Source organism: Phaseolus vulgaris, chromosome 8 (assembly GCF_051622355.1).
Source record: "Phaseolus vulgaris cultivar YP4 chromosome 8, ASM5162235v1, whole genome shotgun sequence".
Classification (NCBI taxonomy): Eukaryota; Viridiplantae; Streptophyta; class Magnoliopsida; order Fabales; family Fabaceae; genus Phaseolus; species Phaseolus vulgaris.
Window position 1 is genome coordinate 51,511,973 of NC_143505.1, and position 20,337 is coordinate 51,532,309.

At 31.3% G+C, this 20,337-nt stretch overlaps 3 protein-coding genes across 5 annotated transcripts; 2 read left to right on the forward strand and 1 right to left on the reverse strand.

Moving 5' to 3' along the window:
• Positions 1–616: 616 nt before the first annotated feature.
• On the forward strand, positions 617–4,009 carry LOC137826016 (putative pentatricopeptide repeat-containing protein At5g52630). Its single transcript, XM_068631854.2, has 2 exons — positions 617–953; positions 1,591–4,009. Exons 1-2 carry the CDS (start codon positions 861–863, stop codon positions 3,760–3,762), a joined length of 2,265 nt encoding a protein of 754 aa, XP_068487955.1. The 5' UTR covers positions 617–860; the 3' UTR covers positions 3,763–4,009.
• A 782-nt stretch (positions 4,010–4,791) lies between these two features.
• LOC137826227 (CBL-interacting serine/threonine-protein kinase 8) lies at positions 4,792–12,333 on the reverse strand. Of its 3 annotated transcripts, none has more exons than XR_016515238.1 (15): positions 11,876–12,181; positions 10,172–10,234; positions 9,679–9,750; positions 9,469–9,576; positions 9,314–9,388; positions 9,146–9,199; positions 8,669–8,794; positions 8,325–8,414; positions 7,862–7,907; positions 6,940–7,062; positions 6,373–6,492; positions 6,053–6,169; positions 5,541–5,597; positions 5,371–5,445; positions 4,792–5,262 (listed from the first exon to the last, which is right to left on the reverse strand). XR_016515238.1 is itself a non-coding variant. In XM_068632114.2 (15 exons), exons 2-15 carry the CDS (start codon positions 12,032–12,034, stop codon positions 5,161–5,163), a joined length of 1,341 nt encoding a protein of 446 aa, XP_068488215.1. In that variant the 5' UTR covers positions 12,035–12,053; positions 12,236–12,333; the 3' UTR covers positions 4,792–5,160. The 3 variants fall into 3 exon arrangements, 2 of the variants coding, with proteins under 2 accessions (XP_068488215.1, XP_068488214.1); XM_068632114.2 differs by lacking the exon at positions 7,862–7,907 and adding an exon at positions 12,236–12,333 and having other exon boundaries at positions 11,876–12,053; XM_068632113.2 differs by lacking the exon at positions 7,862–7,907 and having other exon boundaries at positions 11,876–12,211.
• A 2,680-nt stretch (positions 12,334–15,013) lies between these two features.
• LOC137826225 (glycine-rich domain-containing protein 2) lies at positions 15,014–19,311 on the forward strand. Its single transcript, XM_068632112.2, is given in 9 exon segments — positions 15,014–15,450; positions 16,110–16,227; positions 16,333–16,593; positions 16,906–17,367; positions 17,672–18,098; positions 18,101–18,209; positions 18,422–18,623; positions 18,764–18,916; positions 19,014–19,311. Coding segments are annotated over 9 exon segments (2,001 nt in total). The 5' UTR covers positions 15,014–15,289; the 3' UTR covers positions 19,122–19,311.
• Positions 19,312–20,337: the final 1,026 nt, after the last annotated feature.

The following is a 20,337-nucleotide window of genomic DNA, read 5'->3' on the forward strand; positions in this document are numbered from 1 at the left end:
CTTATGCATTGTTATTGTAAATATTTTTACATTAACAATGAGTATATAATCATCACAAATACAATTTTAAAATACTTATTATAAAAGCCAACAAATGTAATATAAACCAGTGAAAATCCATACATTTTTGTGTGGTTTGTGTCAACATTTCTATTATATTAAAATAATACAATTTTAAAAATAAATAAATTTGTAAGAATATACACTTAGAAGTTATATAATTACTCGTGTTGTTATTTTGAGTCGAGAGATTATATAATCACTGAAAAATTATATGACTATCTATTTTATTAAATAATAAAATTATTTACAGTTAATAAAAGATAAAATTATCTAATTAAAAACAACACAAAAAAATAGTAATAAAAATGGTATCTCTTAATATGATACTGTAGAACAAAGTCCCAAGCCAAAAAAAAATTTATTAATGGTCGAAATAATTCCTATAATTATATTTAATTCAAAATTCGAATCTTAATATTGAATATTTTCATTGATACATCTTAAAACATTACCCATTTAAATCTTGTCCCTCAAATATCACCATCATCACAGTGTATAACCAATTATGATCAAAAGAACAATATATAAGAGGAAAGTTCATAAAAACCAAACTGAAAAGAAATAAAAACTAGACCAAAAATCTAAGGGAAATTTCTATGACCTAGCTTTGCTCATTATTTTAACCTTATTTCCTACTTCAGTTGTCGTTCTAATCGAGTGGTTGACATGGGATATCCTTTCCCACAATTTTTATCCGACCAAACAACACAATTCATGCAACAAATCGTAAACTCTTTCTTTCTTTCTCTCTTTCACACTCATAAATTGAGTCATAGATTTATATACTGAATTGTAGCATGGCTTCTTTCTGTTCAACTGCTGTCACTGCAACTCTCAAGCTCCATGAACACTCCAGAAAATACTCGCCAAGCTCCTATCCTACGGAGAAGGTACTCTCTCTTTCTGTAACCTATTCAGAACATTTTTTTCACTTCTCTCACAAACATATCTTTGAAGGGTTAACCACATTGATAAACCACTTTGCAGTCTCAAAGTACACTGTTAGACTGTCATTTCAGTCTCTAAATTTAAGTACTTCTTGTTAATTTAGGAAAATTTTTACTTGGGTGCTATTATTATTATTTAATTTACACCCTTTTTTGAATTTTGAATCGAATCAAGTGATAGATTTTACTATAAGTATGTTGATGTTATGACTTAATTGTGTAACTATTTCAATCAGAAATTTACTTAAGAAGTACAAGTTTTTTGAATCTGTACTGAATTTTTTCGACATCATTTTAAACCTTCTATTGGTTGTATGCATAAATATGCTCTCAAAACAAGAACTCGCATCACATACAATTTTATATTTTGGTCTATTGTGCAGCCATTTTTCTGTTCAATATTGATTATTGCTTCGAAGAACGGGTCTTGTATTAGTTCAGTGTTTATGAATGATAACAAGTGTTGAAATCTGTGGTGAAATTATTTCAATGTCATTTTAAACTTGTAATTGGTTGTTTTCAATGCATAAGAAGTGTTCAGACAAAAAAAGAATACTCACATCAGAAATGCAAATTTCAGGGTCAAAGCATTTCTTTCCAGAAAAGCCAAAGATTCACCAATTTGGATTTTCGGGAAGCACTTTCATTGGCCGGAGAGGGAACAGAGGAGGTGGAACAGTCTTTCTACTCTGAGTTATTGCAACAATGCAGAGACGAGTTCTCCAACTCAGACACACAAATTGTTCATGGTCATGCCTTGAAAACGGGTTTTCATGAAGACGTTTATGTCATGTCAGTTTTGCTCAACGTTTATGCCAAATGTGGGAACATGGATGATGCTCGCAAGGTGTTTGATAACATGCCTAGAAGAAACGTGGTGGCATGGACCATGTTAATATCAGGCTATGCGCAGAACTCGCTGCCAAAGCAGGCCGTTCATGTTTTTCAAGAGATGTTGCATGCAGGAAGTTACCCTTCTGCTTACACTCTTGCTGTTGTTCTAAATGCTTGTGCTTCTTCGTACTCTCTTAAGTTAGGAGATCAATTTCATGCTTACACAATCAAATATCATGTTGAGTTTGACACCAATGTTGGCAATGCGCTTTGTAGTTTATACTCCAAATGTGGCAGGTTGGAGTATGCTCTGAAAGCATTCAGGAGAATAAGGGAAAAGAATATAGTTTCATGGACTTCAGCTGTTTCTGCTTGTGGGGACAATGGTGCAGCTGTGAAGGGGTTGAAACTCTTTCTTGAGATGATTTCTGAGAACATTAATCCTAATGAGTTCACTTTAACCAGTGTCTTGAGCCAGTGTTGTGGAATTCAGTCTCTAGAATTTGGGAGACAGGTTCGTACGCTGTGTGTTAAATTTGGATGTGAATCAAACCTACATGTTAGGAATTCTTTGTTGTATTTGTACATAAAAAATGGTTGTATTGGTGAGGCCCAAAAGTTGTTTAATGGAATGGATGATGTCAGTTTGGTTACATGGAATGCAATGATTGCCGGACATGCACAGATGATGGAACTCACAAAGGATAATCTTTCTGCATGGGAAAGTGGAAGTGAAGCACTGCAATACTTCTCCAAGTTGAATCGGTCGGGCATTAAACCTGATCTGTACACCTTCTCCAGCGTCTTGAGTATTTGTAGTAGAATTGTTGCTTTGGAGCAAGGGGAACAAATTCATGCGCAGATTATGAAAGCTGGGTTCTTGTCAGATGTGATTGTAGGTACTTCACTGGTTAACATGTACAATAAGTGTGGTAGCATTGAGAGGGCCAGCAAAGTATTTCTAGAGATGTCTACTAGAACTATGATATTATGGACTTCTCTGATTACAGGTTTTTCACAGCATGGTATGTCACAACAAGCATTGCATCTTTTTGAGGATATGAGACTCACAAGAGTTAAACCAAATGCGGTTACTTTTGTGGGTGTTTTAGCAGCATGCGGCCATGCTGGAATGCTCAGTCAAGCACACAACTACTTTGACATTATGCAAAAGAAATATAAAATTACGCCTGTTATGGACCATTATGAGATCATGGTTGATATGTTTGTGAGGTTAGGTAGGCTGGAGCAAGCTCTGAATTTCATTAAGAAAATGAATTGTGTGCCTAGAGAGTCTATTTGGTCAATCTTCATTGCTGGTTGTAGACGCCATGGGAATCTGGAATTGGGGTTTTATGCTGCTGAACAGTTACTAAGTCTCAAACCAAAAGATACAGAGACATATGTATTGTTGTTGAATATGTACCACTCAGCTGGGCGTTTTGAGGATGTTTCAAGGGTGAGGAAGATGATGAAAGAGGAGAATGTCGGAAAATTGAAGGATTGGAGCTGGATTAGTATTAAATACAAAGTGTATTCGTTTGAAACCAATGACAAAACACACCTAGAGAGTTCACGAATATGTAAATCATTGGAAGATTTACTTGCCAAAGCCAAGAGTGTTGGATACGAGATGCTAGAAAGTGTGGAAATTCTTGATGAAGAGGAAGGGGAAAAGACATCCTCCCCTACCATTTATCATAGCGAGAAGTTGGCCATTACATTTGGGTTAGAGAACTTGCCAAGTTCTTCTCCAGTAAGAGTTGTCAAGAGCACCTTATTATGCACGGATAGCCATAATTTTATTAAGTATGTCTCAACACTCAGTGGTAGGGAAATAATCGTTAGAGACAGTAAGCGGCTTCACAAATTTGTCAATGGAAAATGCTCTTGTGGAAATTCTTATGGTCTTCTTTAAAAGCAGCAGCTAAAAGTTAATGTTGTTGCAATCGAAAGTTGATAAATTTTGTCACATTTCCACACTTATTAATATAACTCGTCAAACTACACTGATAAGCTTCAAATTATTGTGATTATAGCTTCCCAAAAGTTCAGAGCATGGGTTACTACACATGAAATCTTCTAACATGTATTGAACCATGTACAAATGGCTTACCCGTACAAGATGGTACGATGATCTTGGTTACGAAGAAAATGTTAAAACATTGGATTTCTCGAGTTTACTGAAACTTTTGTATTAATGTTATATGTTCAGAAAGAATCCAAAATGTCAACAGTAATCTGTCATTACCGACTACAAACTTGGGTATGATTGCTTGACGGTTCCAAAGTCTTAAACATCTGTGAAGTGAAACAAGAGACATAGGTTGACGCCAGTGTGCATGGGAAACAAACACACTATAATAACATGGTGAAATTGGAGAATTTCGTTTACACACCAAAAAACTCTTCCTGACCCTGATTCAATCGAAAACCATACTACGATTTTTGGTGGAAAAAATTATCATAATATTTGAAAGTTTAATCATAACTAGTCCTTCAAATCCAAATCATTTAACATAATCTAATTTGTGAATTGAGTCATGTTATTCATATCATAGTTTATACAACACTTCTTTTTCTATTTCTTCGTCGCATCACCCATTGCATCTCATACTTATTTCCTCTTCTCTTGCTGTAGAGTAACATTTCTTAAAAACATACCAGCATGATGACTAATTTAGTTTATTACAGGTTATTTTCCCCGTAGTTTGGTAAAATACCAATAAATGATATTAAGTTAAAATGTGATACCAACGCAGTCCAAGATGGACACTGACAAAGCAACAGGGGAACCATCATGATTGGGTGGTTTCAGTACTGCAATTTTTATCTGTCCAGAACAACGATGGATAAATGGTATCTTTTTTCCCGCTAATTTTAGTGAAGCACTGAAAGGAAGAAAAACGAACATATGAACTAGCATGACTCGTGCTGAACTTCAGTATACTTACAACAGTGGTAACTGAAATTGAAAATAAGATTCGTACAATTCAATAATCTGTAGTACACTTTTCACTATACGAACAGGATACAATGTAATGGCAGGGCCAAAAAAACGGAGATAAAACGAGATTTACAAGCATCAACCTTGAAAATTCTAGATGTATGTTTTTTATACCTGATTCCTATTTTCTATTGGCTTTCTGTCTCTATAGGGATAACAAAAGGTTGGAATGGTAAAAAATAGTAAAGAGTGGGCTTAGCCGAGCTGGCTTTTTAACCTCGAAGATGTGCAAGGCTCAGGTGCTCTCCATAACCATGCTTTTTTTTCTCCACTTTTCAATCATAGTGTATGATACAGCAGGTGATGGAACTACTGCTCTTTGCAATTTGTCTTGGAGTTCCTTAATTTGCTTTTTTCATGGGGTGGTTTCCACATGATATCCTCAAGATTGCTAGAAAAGTTCTTGTAGAACTGTAACAACCACGAGCTACTTTTTTGTCATAAATTACAAAATTAAAAAAAAAAAGAGAGGGGGGAGGTTAGGCCACACCAACAATGAAAGCATACTCAAAAACTGACCTTGAGATATTCACGGGCATCTCCAGCTGCTTTCTGGATGTTCACCATGAAGAAAGTAGGAGCAATTTCAAAAACCTGCTTAAACAAAGGGAAAAAGCGACCAGGAAATGAATTAATTGTTAGCCACAGTATTTAGGGACTTTGAAAATTTAGAAGAAAATAAAACTTACTTCGAGTATAACGGAGAAATAAGAAGCCTTGTTTGCTGAAATACCCTCTATTCTCATCTGAAAATGTAGAGCAATATCGGTTCAGATTAATAAAATTAAGAAACTGTGGCAAGTTTTATTTAAGAAGTAGCTCTTTTGTATTTAGGTTGAAGATGGGAACCAAGAGTTAGGGGCAATTATGATAGTTCATTGGTAGAAAGTAGTAGTAGAACATTTTATCAAAATATGTATTATAGTAATTGTTATTAGCAGTAATGTATTATTATATTTTGTTCAAATAGTGCTGTCATGTTAACAGTTTAGGGAAGAAACTTAGGAGCAATTACATGTATGGAAAAGGTGAAATATATGTGTTGTCTTGTAATTTGGACAGAGAATTCATCTATGCATGGAGGACAGCAAATGCTGTGGTATTCCAAGCATATTTTAAATAGTTAAGAACAACTAAGGTGGGAGGGTGTAAGAGCAGTAAACCGATGCAATTTACCAAGCATGCATTACAGGCTACAAACCTTGTAGTTGCGAATATGCGTCTTAAATCCCATTGATTGTGCCACAACTTCCATACTTGATAAAACCACTTTTGGTGGCTTTTGACTGATGAAGCGTGTTTCGTATTTAAAAGAGTCCTGTAAGGATAAACGAGAAACAAACATGATTCACACCTTAAGATACAGAAGATGGGACGTGCGATACATGGTCAGGATTACAATTACAAGCAGTGCTTATGCAAAGTTTCACTAATAGGTTACATCGGCAATTATTTGGCTGTTTGCACAAATGATTATTCAAAAAATGGCACAAACATAATTACAATATCATTATTAAATACCTCTCCGCGATCAAATAAGGTTGCTAGGTTTAAACCTTGAGATAACATTATCATGTCGAATGCATTAAGAGTTAGAGGACCCATGTCGTCATTCTCAAATTGCTGATTAGTGCTCTGATCCTACAGTGACAAAATAATCAATATGTCAACATGACTGAGAAGATACATTCCATATGAATGCATAAAGAAAAGGCAAGCATCCGGAATTGAAGAGGAGAAAAATTAACAAAGGCAAACAGTGTGATAGTTTTTGCATTTGAATCAGTTCCTTTCTGTTAATATTTCCATCATCATTGATCTTTTTATATTTGATTACACCGTAGGTCTGAGTACATTAATACTAAAGCTCTACCATTAATTTGCTAATACTGTTATTTTGTAGCGCTGAACTACTCTAGAAAAATATAAAGGAAGAAAGCAGAACATAGCATTTATATTAATATAAATTCATTCTAGGATTCGAAACTCATTGAGTTCATTTGGAAAAGTTCTGGTGAATTAACTTAAATAGACAGGTTTCCAATAAAATTAAACTTGACCTAACGCAGAATTAAAGAGTAAACAGACCTCAACATTGTCAAATGCAGCATTTACATCATCAAGATTTACATCTTCATACTCCAGGAGACTGACTGGAACATATCCCTTTTGAAACCACTCATCATTTCTTATCTGCTGAATGGTTATACGCTGAAACACAAACAGAAATGAGAATGGGTAAGAGAGTTATGAAAAACAAACAAATATTAGAAGGAAACACTAAATCCACTAGAATATTAAAATTAATACATTATGAATTTATCATATTCATGTAAACTAAAACACACTCTTCAACAGAAATTGGAAAAAAAAATCCTTGAAATGCAAGAATGAATCGAGCATGTTCTCTATATTAATGGAACCAATAATCTAGAACAGGAACAAGAAGTTTGGTTAAACATAATTTCGTCTAATTTGTCTTTTATGCAGAGCCTATAGATTTCTCACCAGCAGGATAAGGCCTTTGATAAAAACATTTTTACTTTGTTACAAAAACATAAGTTATTTTTATTTGTTTTTTAAGTTGAATCGAAAACAACTTCTATTATTTTATTTTTTTAGTTTTCTATTTATAAGAGAGCACATAATTTCTCAGTAATAAGATACGGCCGTTTGGCTAGAAAAAAAAAACGATTTTTGTTTTACCTTTTTAATTACAAAAATATAATCATTATTTTATTTTATTTTTAGATCTCAAAAGTTTATATAGAAAACAAAGAAACAACTTTTCATTATTTTATTTTTTTGTTTTCATTGTTCCCAATTCAAGCTTTTAAAAACGAATAAAAAGAGAAAACAAAATGACATTTTTGTAGTTAAAAGAAAAATTTATTGCTGATAAAAAAAAAGTTAAAAGAGAAAACAGAAAGTAAAAATAGAAAATGTTTTCTAAGATCTCATGGACACATAGTGTATTCACAAGCATAAAATTTCATTTTTACTTCCTTACGTATTATTAATGAAAACTGAAAGGGTGAGCTCCAAACACTATTTCCCTGCAAAATAAAAAAAACTGGTAATATATTACATTTTCATGCATTATCCATACTATATTAAATTTGATCAAAACAGATACTTGGAACTTTCATTTCATCCTGATTACTGGGTAAACTAAAGTTATTATCATATCCTTCCATGGGATAAACTTATTAGAGATAAAGATTTTTTTCATTTATTTTTAAACGAAAATAGTCAAGATCATACTTATGCTTGACAACTACGTATTATCACACTCATAGGCTTTCTAGATACGTTCGAATACTGATGCAATATGAAACAAGCAACCACATCACAGAGAAGAAACTCATTTTCTGCTTCTGTGCTCAGACAGACAACATTAATTATAAATTAACAGTGAAGCGGTGTCTCAACGCTCATATGACATAAAGAAAAACAATTCAGCCGATTCTTACATGTTCAGGGTTTGGGTCCAAAATTCTGTGCATTAAAGACTTTGCTCCCACAGGAAACCAAGTAGGGCATGAAAACTGTGCTTTCTCAATCTGCAGATGAATAAGAAATACAGTTCAGCAGCGTTCATAATAATCTAAGATTTCATTTTGAACAAAAACATCTTTCGTAAAAAGAAACTGTTAGACAAAGTAGTGTTTCCTGAGCATTTGACACCATGAAGAAAGTCTGTATCACAAGAACAACAGCAATGACTATATGCAAGAAAGAAGTTTAAGACATTCACGACAGGGGATCCTATCTATTAGGCAGTAAAACATGTATTTGCGATCTATATAATTCATGCCTTACTGTACAACGTCGTTAGATCAAGTTCGTCAAAGGGAAGATATCCAGCCAATAGAACATAGAGTATAACTCCACATGACCAAACATCTGCTGGAGCACCATTATAACCCTTGTGACTGAGTACCTGAAGTCATAAAGATAAGTTTTAAATGCAATGGCCAAGCTCAAAAAATAGTAAGTAGCAGTAGATGACATGAAATCATTTAGATCTATTTGAGTAAATTTTTCCACAAGAACTTTTAAAAAAATAAGGAAAAATATGGAAAACTTCCCCATAAACTAAAACTAGCTTATGCATAAATTAAAAATATGATTTTCAGGAATCAAATTTGAGAGAGCTTATATAAATTAATTCATGTATAAGCTGAATTTAGTTTATGAAAAAATTATTTCACTTTTTCCTTGTTTGGAAGTGTTTATGGAAGAGTTGATTCCAACATGATATAAAAACAAAGTAAGCCAAACCATGTATTACCTCAGGAGCTACATAATTCGGAGTCCCGCAAGTTGTCCGAAGCATACTGACCCCCTGAGATTTTGCACAATAACATTGGACAAGAGTATGAAAACATTTGAATATTATTTGACTTCATACACATGAATTAAAGTCAATTTTCAGAATTATTTGTTAGCAATCTCTCACCTGTTCTGGAAATGCACTCAAACCAAAATCTGAAATCTTTATATTTCCTTGTGAATCAAGTAATAGATTTTCAGGCTGCAGAAAGAGAAAGGAAATACTTAGCAGAGATCATAATAAATATGAAGACAGAATTCCAGATCCCATCCAACACAAACCTTTAAATCTCTATGATAGACACCCTTACTGTGACAATAATCTACACCATCAATAAGCTGTTGGAAGTATCTTCTAGAATCAGCTTCACTGAGACGCCCATGGCTTACCTACACCATTACATTCTTTATCAGCAACATCAATAGTGAGAAAAGTATTTGATAAAAGTCACACTAAAAGCTTATAGCATAAATCCACCTTGAGCTACTCACAATTTTATCAAACAATTCACCACCTGTAATAAACTCCAATATGATATAAATCTTAGTACGGCTTGCTAGAACCTGAAGAAAGTCATATATCAAAGAAGATACAGTTAAGTATTGAGTGGTGACAGCCAACAAGAGAGAAACCACGACAAATTCTGAAATGATTTTCCAATATTGTTGCTCCCTCCAAGCTAAAATGAACGGAAATTTCTATCATTTTGATTTAACATTACTTGCCAGAAAAGAGTTGTAAAACTTGATAATTGATACCATATTTAACACTTCAATGATAATCATCAATTCATCATGAATTGGAAAAAAGTAATTAAACCAAACAGATCCTTAGTGACCTTTTAAGGTAGTTATTTTCGAAATGAAAAAATTCGTTTCTTTGCCAAAATCACTTGTAGCAATCCTTTAATTAAAAGCTTTTTTGCCCAGAAATTAGTTATTCCAAACATACTGTATAAGAAGGGAAGAAGAAAATATCACATGCCTCGTACAGACGAACAACATATGGATGCCTGACTAGCTTCATAATAGAAATTTCCATCTTGATCTGCATTATTAATAAATAAATACAAATAAAATACAAATAAAAAATAGGAACCATAGCAATCATAACATAATTCACAAATATAGTTCTATTTAAACCACATTGCCACCATTGTACTAAAAAACCTCTCATTTAAAATGGAAGAAACCCAGGTCTAAACGTCTTAAATTCACACTCACTCACAGGAAGTCTAATCCAATCAAAGTATTTAGCATCACTCAACATCAAAGAGATTAATTAATATTCATAGTTCATTTTCATAATATTAATGTATTTATTGCTTTAATAACGTTAAAGCTTGTAATTAAACATGGTTATTAATATTCTAAGTTAAAAAAAAAAGCCAACTAAGTTTCTTATCATTTACTAATGCATCAAAAAATTTGGTAGATATTGAAAAACATATTAACTTTGGACAAAAATTGTTTAATTTTATAAAAATAGAAGACCAAATGCGCAATTAAAGTTCTGTAGGGACCAAAATTACACATTCACAAAGTTGTAGGAACCAAAAATGCATTTAAGCCTAATATTAATAACCGCCAAAACCACCATATATAACCAATCACCATGCAATTGACGAGGGAAGACGCTTGAGCCCTGTGCTGTTTTACGCTATAGCAAAAACACATAAAAACAATAAAAAATTGCATATTAGAACTAATTTATTTTAAGGAAGAACCTTTTTTAATAGCTTATTAAAAGAACTTGCAGAAAAGAAAATGATTATTTGTCATCCCTTTTAAGTAGCAAAATAAAGAGGAACATTCCAAACCTGTCCTTGAAATTAAGAAAGCGAACTTTAACGTCAGTCAATTTGATTTAGCAAATTGCACCATCACTCATCAGTCAATTTGATCCTGATTTTGAAAACTATCAGGCGATTTGGTCCCAGACACAAGGGCATATCATCGTATTCGTATCCATAAAAATAGCATGTTAGGAATTAAGAGTGTATGAGTCCATGAAATTTTTTGAACGAAATTGATTTGGTGAAATTTATTAGTGTATATGACAGCTGTCACTTAGTTATGTTAATAGGCTTCTATCTAAGAAGCAACTTCTACTTCCTGTAAAAGTAAGTTTCTCATAATTGAAAACGATTCTGTTTCAACTCTCATTTTTTGTTACATCTTGAATTCTGTTAAAATCCTTCTCAGTTTATGTTTGCTATAATTTTCTATAGTCTAAAAACTAGTACTGAAATCGAGTATAAACTTTTTTTTATCCACTCCAACACAAAAACTATCTAAAATTGCTTCAAGTCAAAATAAATCCTAAACCTAAAATTAATTTTTCAACTTAAAATCAAATAAGATTTAACTAAAACCAAGTTAACTGATCTTTCATCCAGATTCTGGATGACTCAAACGAAAATTTAACCAAAACCAAGCTAATTAGTCTCGACCCGATTCTGGATGATTCAACACCAATCCAAACACAAACTCAGTTCTCAGACAAATTTCAAAATCAGACATTAAACAAATTGCTAGTCCCTAGAACAAAGATCGAGTTAGCCATAGCATAACGGCATAACAGAACATTCAATTTTCTTAAAATTCAAGACTACAACTAATTACCAAATTAACTGACGATGCTTGAACTTCAGAAATTGATTTAATGAATAAGAAGAGAAGAGAGTACCTGGTCGACCATTTTGTGCTTGATAATGGTGCTACGGTCGAGCACCTTCATGGCAACACTCTCCCCAGTTTCCGTATTCTGTGCGAACTTTACCTTGGCAAAGGTTCCTTCTCCAACGGTCCTTCCAATCTCATACTTGCCCACTTTCCTCAACACCATCTTGCTCTTTCTCTTCTCTCTGACAACCAAAAACAATGTGAACACAAGAACACAGCAATGAAAGTTTTTGAAGTAAATGGAATAATTGAAGCAGTATTATCCTTGTGGGTATTGGTGAGGAATGTAAGGTAATTATGAAAGAGAGGAAAAAAATGTGATTGGGTAGCAGAGAAGGTCAGGGAATAAAGAGCAAGGCCTGACCTGTGGGAAAGGGAGGGGACAAAGTTGAAAATTGGAATTTCAAATTGCTTATGCGTTATCTTGTTTCAACTTTAGATACTCTTCAATTTCAATGAAAGCCACTTTTTTCTAATTTGGTTCATCTAAGTAACTATCTAAATTAATATATTAGATCCTATTAATTCACAATAACCTAATAAATTGCAATCAATGCATTTAAATTATGATTTATTTATCTGGACAAATGTTTCTATTTATATGTAATAAAATATCATTGATAGTATGTGTTTTCGTATACATAAATCCAAAATATAAACATATTTAACTACTTTGAAAGTTTTTTTGTCAATATATATCAGGTTCCCATTGTATAAGTTCATTTCTAATGTGCTTTCACATATATGAAATTGTTGGATAAGAGGAAGGAAAATTAAAATGAAAATGAAAAAAAAAAATGATTGAGGAGTTAATATGAAACTCAAACACGTCTCTTAAATGGTGTGTTTGTATCGGACACACAGTATCAGACATTGATACTAGTAGGACACATATCAGTGAAATGTCAAATTAAAAAAATATTTATTAGATTTCTGACAATTCTAACACTATTTTAATATAATTTTTAAAATAAGAAATATATTAATTTTCTAAAAATTCAAATTTATTGTATAATTTTTTATTATGTTTCAACCAGTCAAGAGAAAGATATTTCTATTAAAAAAAACTGAAACATATTTATACATATATTTTTTTTTAATTTATATAATTCATAATTATATAACTTATAGATATATGTCATTTTATCCTACATTTTAGAAATTAGTGTGTTGATATTCAGTATTAATGTAAGTGTCATTCCTAATAAAAGTAAGGAAATACAAAGTTAACTTTTAGAAATAAAAGTTCAATTTTTATTTTCCTTTTTCTTAAATACAAATTTTAAGTGGATATCTTATTTGGAATTTTTTTTTTCCTGATCACATAAATCTATAGTGATTTTCAGATCTTAATTGGTTTTTTTAAGACAGTGATTAAAAGTTTTTTTTTTGTTTTAAATAATAATATGAGTATATATTTTTTCCATGAAAAAGTAGTATAAATAAAAATTTATCGTAACTTTTAATATATCCTTATATGATTTGTTAATAAATAAATATTTGTTTTTTTACCAATATTAGTAAAATTTAATTTTTACGGTAATTTGAAATTTATAAATAATTATTAATAATAATAATTTATAAGAAATATATTGAGAGTATCATCGAAAATAAATAAAAAAATCATTTTTATTTTTTATATAAGGTTAATATATTAGATTGGAGTTTATTTTGTACAAGTGTAAATAAAAAATTTCAATTTATATTGTTATTTAAATTGGATTAATTTGATCCCTAATGAAGTAATTTAGACATTGAGTTCTTAATACAAAATAGGAAGGATTTGACAAATGAAATAGCTGAACCTGCTATAATACAAAAAAAGGCCATAACAATTTTATCCTTATATATTTTTCTTGGTGATAAATTTTTTACGTCATATAACAAATTAACTTTTTTAAGTTTCTAATGATATTTTTAATTAAAGTTAAAAAATAGATTTTATTGAGTATTTAAATTTTATATATTTTTAATTGAATATTTATTTTTAATAGAGTTAAACAATTATATTTAATAGAAAAGTTACACAATTATATTTGGAGATAATAATATAATGACAAAAGAAATATATGGGATTTTACTAAAAAGTAAAAATGTTAAATAAAAAGAATAACGTAATGATAACGATATAGATATTTCTCTCAAATTTTGTGGTGCATCACGCATGTCGTTTTAAAAGTCTCTCTTTATTGCTACAGTGAGAAGACATGAAAGTATAAAAATAAATTAAAAAAAATGAAAAACGCGCATGAATTTTTTATTTAAAAGAAAGTAAAAGGGGAAAAAAGGAAAAATGAGTTTATTTTTAAAAATTTCAATTTCAAATTCATATTTTTAAATTTAATTTTTTTTTATCCAAACACAAGACATGTAATTTAAATCAGCATCAATAAATTTTTCTCATGAAAGCACAAGGTAATTAGAAGTAATAAAATTGGTTAATTTGACTCGTTTTTGTCTCCTTATGTTTTTGCCATTTTAGGGTTTAGGGATGAATATTTTAGATTTAAAATTTAGTTGGGCCAAAATAAAATAAAAAATGCATGCAAAATTGAAAATTAGTTTAAAATTATAAATTTTTTAAAATGTAAAATACGATTAAAAATTAAAAAGAAAAATACAGTTTAACTTATATATTTTTTCTTCTCAAAATTACTCCTAAAAATCCCTAAAATTCGTATATCTTACGAACTACTTATATATTGAACTAAGATAAAGATAAATGACTTTAGTTAAGGATACTTTTTCAAGAAGTAATTAATGTAATTAAGAAGCATTTTAGGTTAATTCTTAAGATGAGGATCAAATAATGCTTTAATTTAGGTTTTATATAAAAAATTTAAAAAATATTAATTTAACTCAATTTTATAAAAACAGTTTATAAAATAAAATTTGTAACTATTTATTTATACACTATATTAAATGTTAGCGTCTATATGTTATTCCAGTTGTAACTATTTAAAATTATTAAATAAATATGATTTTTTAGGATAGAGATAATTCAAGAATCAAAATGATAGCTTATTCTCTTTAAAAACCAAACTATCATTCTAATAATTTTAGAATTAATCCAATTTATTATTTTGCATCTAAATTAATTTGAAATTGCAAAATTAATTAGCGAAGACAGTTTTAAACTGTCATTAAAAAATAATACATAGCCACGTCAATAGTTTTCTTAGTCAGAACGAAAGGAAGTTTCTATTAACAGAGATTTCTTCTCAAAATCTAATCTAAATATGCGCGTAGCTTATGAATTTTCAACAGAGTTTTATTTTCTTCCCTCAAACAACGAAAATGTCCAAATCTTCACGATTGAGGGCAGAAAAATGAAGGAATCTTCGTTTCGAAGTTGATTCAAAGCTTTAAACTGCAATAGTGATCTTTTTGTTCAGCTGTTTGAAGGTAAAATTGAGTGATGGAGACACAGCAAGAGTTGGAGTGGGGTGAAGCACAGAAGATCGTGCTAAGCGAAAACCTCGTTGCTACGGCTAAACAACAGCTTCTGTTTCTCGCAGAGATTGATAGAAATCGTGGCCTTTATGATGATGGTCCACTTTTACACATAGCTATTTACAGGTATCTGTTACTTCCTCAAACTATCCATAAATTTAGTATCTAAAGTTTTCATTTACTTTAATTCTTAAAATTACTAAACTACAATTATCTTACTATTTTTAACTGTTAATTGACGCGAACCGGGATCAATGGAAACATCTGATTAACGCATATTAATCTTGCTAGTCAGTTTTGAGATACTGTATATATATATATATATCAAAAGAAACTTGTAATTGAAGATGGTTTTAAGAGTTTTATTAGAATGTCATGTAGTATACAAAAATTAAATTTCCATTCACTTATGATCGCTATTGTCTGGTAAATCTGTTGAGTTTTGTATAATTATTTTAAAATTTGTGATCATAGTAGTTTTTGGTTAATTGACAATATTTATAGCAATTATGTTATGCATTAAACTATTGTTTTAATTCTGAAGATTTAAATAATTGATGTTTTATCATTTTAATGGTTTATTGTTTTTGTAACATTACACCTAAGTTAATTAGTACTGAGTAATTTTTGGAACTATTTGATGTATTACTCATGCTCTTACCAAGTTTTCCATGTAATTACAATCCTATGATCTATTTTAGTGCCTGCAATCTGCATGTTTCCTCTGTTGTATGTTCACCTTTTATTTCAAAAGTTGTGTTTTAATTGTTTGTGCATGTCTTTAGGTATAAATATTGTTGGCTTCCTTTACTGGCCAAACATATTGAGTCACCTGTGACAGAAAACCCTTTGGTTGTGCCTCTTGATTGTGAATGGATTTGGCACTGTCATAGGCTTAATCCGGTAAGCTTGAACCCAAAATCACATATAAGTTTTCTCTATTTGTGAATTTGTTTTCTGAAAGAATTGTTGTGATCACGGAATTACCCTTTTCAACATCTGTGTCAGGTGCGTTACAAAACTGACTGCATGGAACTTTATGGGAGAAGATTAGGCAATTCGAATGTGTTATCTTCAACTCAGGGAACCAGCAAAGAGGAAAGTGAGAAAATCTGGGATTCAATGTATCCAAGTGAGCCATATGAACTTGTTGGTCCGAACAATCACTCATTACAAGGTTTTGCTGAAAATTTCTTGGAAGCCAAACAAAGTACCACCAATTATGATCTGATTTCAGCAGTTAAAAGACAGAATACTTTCTTCTATCAGGTAATTAAGAAATTTAGATTTGGAGTGGCATACCTTGTTAATACCTACCTAACCTTCAAATTGTACCATAAACAAATAAGCCAGTTGCAGATGCTCTTTAGTCTGAACTCTTAACTAGTTGATCATACATTTAATTGGTAAAGTGATTACTAAGTATATGTAATAGAGTAATTTAGTTTTGGAGTAACACTTCAATGAAAGTAAGGGTGATTTGCATTCAGCTAAAGTATGTACTGAAATTACTCAATGAATAAAATGACTGAAAGCAATACCAGCTTATGCTTATCCATTGGTCTCCAACTTCAATTGCAGGTTTCCAGGCCTTATTGGAAAGAGGATACTTTTCTTGAAGGAGCTGTTGCCAGATACAAGGGGTTTCTGCATTTGATCAAGAGGAATAAAGAGATGCGTATAAACCGCTTCAGTGTTCCAACTTATGACATTGACCTCATATGGCACTCTCACCAATTGCATCCTGTGTCTTACTGTAACGATCTAGTGGCAATTATGGGCAAAGTATTACAACATGATGACACAGATTCTGATAGGACCAAAGGCCAAAAGCTGGATGTCGGCTTTTCTGAAACCACCGCACAGTGGGAAGAGACATTTGGTTCAAGATACTGGAAAGCAGGAGCGATGTACAGGGGTAGCCCCCCATCTCCTCTTACTGTTGATAAGTATAAAATAGTTGATAGTCACCACTACTCTTCAGCTCCATCCAATAACACGAACCAAAATCTCATTCAGCTTCCACAGAAACTGCTTGTGCAGGTAGCCTCCAATATTTATTCCTCTATATTCTTTGCTACGTGAGAAGACACTAGCAACTGGGAAATGGATCCTACACAGTTACTTTATCACTGCATGATCTTAGTCTTTCAATAATTTTATTAATATAATATTTTTTTTATAGAAAGTAGATGTTTAAAATAACAAATGGTGAGATCATAACACTTGACCATCTCAAGTTATTTTTTTTCATTGGAGAGGATTCCTTCCCCTAACAAGTGTAACTTGTCATATGTTTTTTTGGCATCAACTGTTGCAACATTTTGGGTTCATGATTCTTATTCAGGTGATGCTTGAGATTGTTGACGTGAGAAACTTACCATCCGGTCATAAAGGCAAGCTACTTGTGTCCTTCAACAAGAAACAGGAAGATGTGTTTTTCAATACCAAGAAGCAATTAAGAATTTCCTCAAAGACACGAGGGAAACAAGTTGCTGTTTTCCAATGTGAAAGTAATGGAGAGTTACTCCTTGAACTCATTTCTCGCCCAAGTTTTAACTTTAGAGGACTAAAGCTAGCCAAAGTATTGGGAAAAACTTCAATCAATCTGGAGGATTTGCAAAATGTAGCATCTAAACTGCCAATAGAAAAGTGGTTAGATTTGACGTGTACCGCCAATTGGTCAAAGCCTATTAGCATTCGCATTGGTTTGTCTTTAACTCCTCCAGTTTCAGCACCGTATAAGCTGCACTTTGTTTCTATGCTTCCATTCAAAAAAGTTATTTTTCCTTCCTACTTCCGAGAAGGTTCCAGCAATTTAAATGTTGGACAAATATTAATGTTGTGAACGAAGCTAGCAATAGGATAATCAACATCCAGACAGGGTAAGTCAAACTACTTGTGGAATTTAGAATATCATTAGGTGAGTTGTTTAGTAGTTAACAATGTTGAACCAGTTAAAAATGGGTTTTTCTCGCACTCTGCTAAAAAGTGCCAAGCACTAGCTTTGATGCTTTGTCTTGCCGTTTTGTCATAACAATCATAATTAACAAATATAGTTTTTCTTGCCATTTTCTCATGTTCTTTTTGCATACAGGAACCTGTCAACTGAGAAGACAAAGAGTAGTATCAATAAGAAAGTGATTGGTCGGACTGCATCTGGTAAAACCCATCTTCTTGCCGAGTTAAAAGGAACAGTGTGCTCTATGGAGAACTCTAACTGGATGTTACAGATAAAGAAGACCGGTGATGAAGATAAACGTTTATTTGAGCTCTTTGAGCTCACAGGCACCCGGAATGTAACCTTAATTTTGTCTATAGATTCTTTATTCTATTACTGAATGTTGAGTTGATCTCACTCAGTTCATTTGGGGCTTGAGCTAGAGATGCATTCTTCTATGGTCCAATGTTGTTAATCTTAACACTCAATTTTTCGCAGGTGGTTATTTTTCCAGGTAGAAAATTGGAGTATGAAACTACAAACTATGGAAATGGAGAAGAAAGTTGCTTTATGACAGCAGTAAAATTCTCTCGAAAATATCCTTATGGAAAAGCAGTGGCTTTGATGGATTTAGAATACGGATTTCTAGAGGTATTTTAGCAAAAAGCTCCACTTCTTGATTTATCTTAATTGTTCCTAAACATCACTAGTTAGTGTCTGCTTTATAATTTGTTTGTTTGGTGAACAGATAAAGGAAGAGTGGCTGGTATTGCCTGCGATATTGTCTGCATTTGTTCTGTCTAATTTTCCTGAATTCAGTAATGAGAGTGAGGAAGCAAATGGGACTAATGCATAAAAGGAAAGATTAAAATCACCTCTTTCTATTCTGTGACCAAAATTATTAAAATAAATAGGGAAATGTTATGTCACTTTCCTCTAGAAAAATCCCCAGTACAGGCCACTTGTCCACAAAAGCTTCTGCTATTTCATGCAACTCATTTGTCGGCAAAACACAATTATAAAATAAAATATTTGTGGAAAGTTTAGACCTGTGTGTATGTACGGTAAGAACTGACACCTTGGTATAATCACTTTTTAGCTTCATAAAAACATCTGTAATGTACTTTTTCATTTCACCAACTCACCGAGATTATAAAACTAAAAAGTGTCACCAGAATTTTAAATAAAAATAATATTCTTTTTTTAGAAGGGGTAACCTGCTGGACAGCACAAACATATACTCATTCTAAACTAATATTTTATCAAATTCTTTTATATTTTCTATCTCTTTCGTGTCTTCAATTAAAGTAATAATAATACTTCGGAAAAAAAACATTGGTGAAAAAGGGAAATAAATAAAGAAATTGGTGAAAATGAATTAACAATTAATTTTTTAAGATTATTTAATCTAAAATATATAAATATTATTTTATTACTTGTTTGTATTATTATTATTATTTTATTAGTAATAGTATTTGTTGTTGTTATTATTATAATATGAAAAAATTAAATTTAAAAACTGTAAGCAACCTTCCATAATTACACAAGGGTGTCCAACATTGAATTGACTGTGGAAGCATAACTTAAATCGTTTTTGCATTTTATGCATTATAATAATTAATTATGTTATATTTTTTTTGCTGTTTTGCTTCTTTTTTCTTCACTAATTTCTTTTAAGACATTTATTCTTCCTTTTTTTCATTCTCTTATCTTCACTCTCTTCCCGTATTGTTTTACACTAAACATATTGCTTATTTGCAAAACGAGAAAGAAAGAAGTGGTAAATAAAATAAAAATTAGAAGTGTTTAATTTAAAAATGAGAAAAAAGTAAAAAAAAAAATAGATAAAGAAAATAAACCATAAAGTTAACATTAAAACTCACACACGCCTTTAGATCTTTGTTTAGCAGAGAAGAGAGAAAAAAATGAGGGAGTAAAAATAAATGAGAAAAGAATAAATATATTTGTTTTAATTAAAAAAAGAAAAGAATTATTAAGTAAAGGGGTAAACTCATTATCTAAAATTTATTGAAATTATCAGTAAAATTAAAATTAAAATAATAAAAAATATA

Bases quoted from the DNA above. Each gene is read 5' to 3' on its own strand.
- LOC137826016 (XM_068631854.2), top strand. From the start codon at position 861: ATGGCTTCTTTCTGTTCAACTGCTGTCACTGCAACTCTCAAGCTCCAT. The intron at 954-1,590 runs GTACTCTCTCTT...TGCAAATTTCAG, and splicing joins GCTCCTATCCTACGGAGAAG to GGTCAAAGCATTTCTTTCCA.
- LOC137826227 (XM_068632114.2), bottom strand. From the start codon at position 12,034: ATGGTGTTGAGGAAAGTGGGCAAGTATGAGATTGGAAGGACCGTTGGA. The intron at 6,493-6,939 runs GTCTGTTTACTC...TTGTCACTGTAG, and splicing joins CTGCATTTGACAATGTTGAG to GATCAGAGCACTAATCAGCA. The intron at 6,170-6,372 runs GTATTTAATAAT...TTATCCTTACAG, and splicing joins CCTTATTTGATCGCGGAGAG to GACTCTTTTAAATACGAAAC.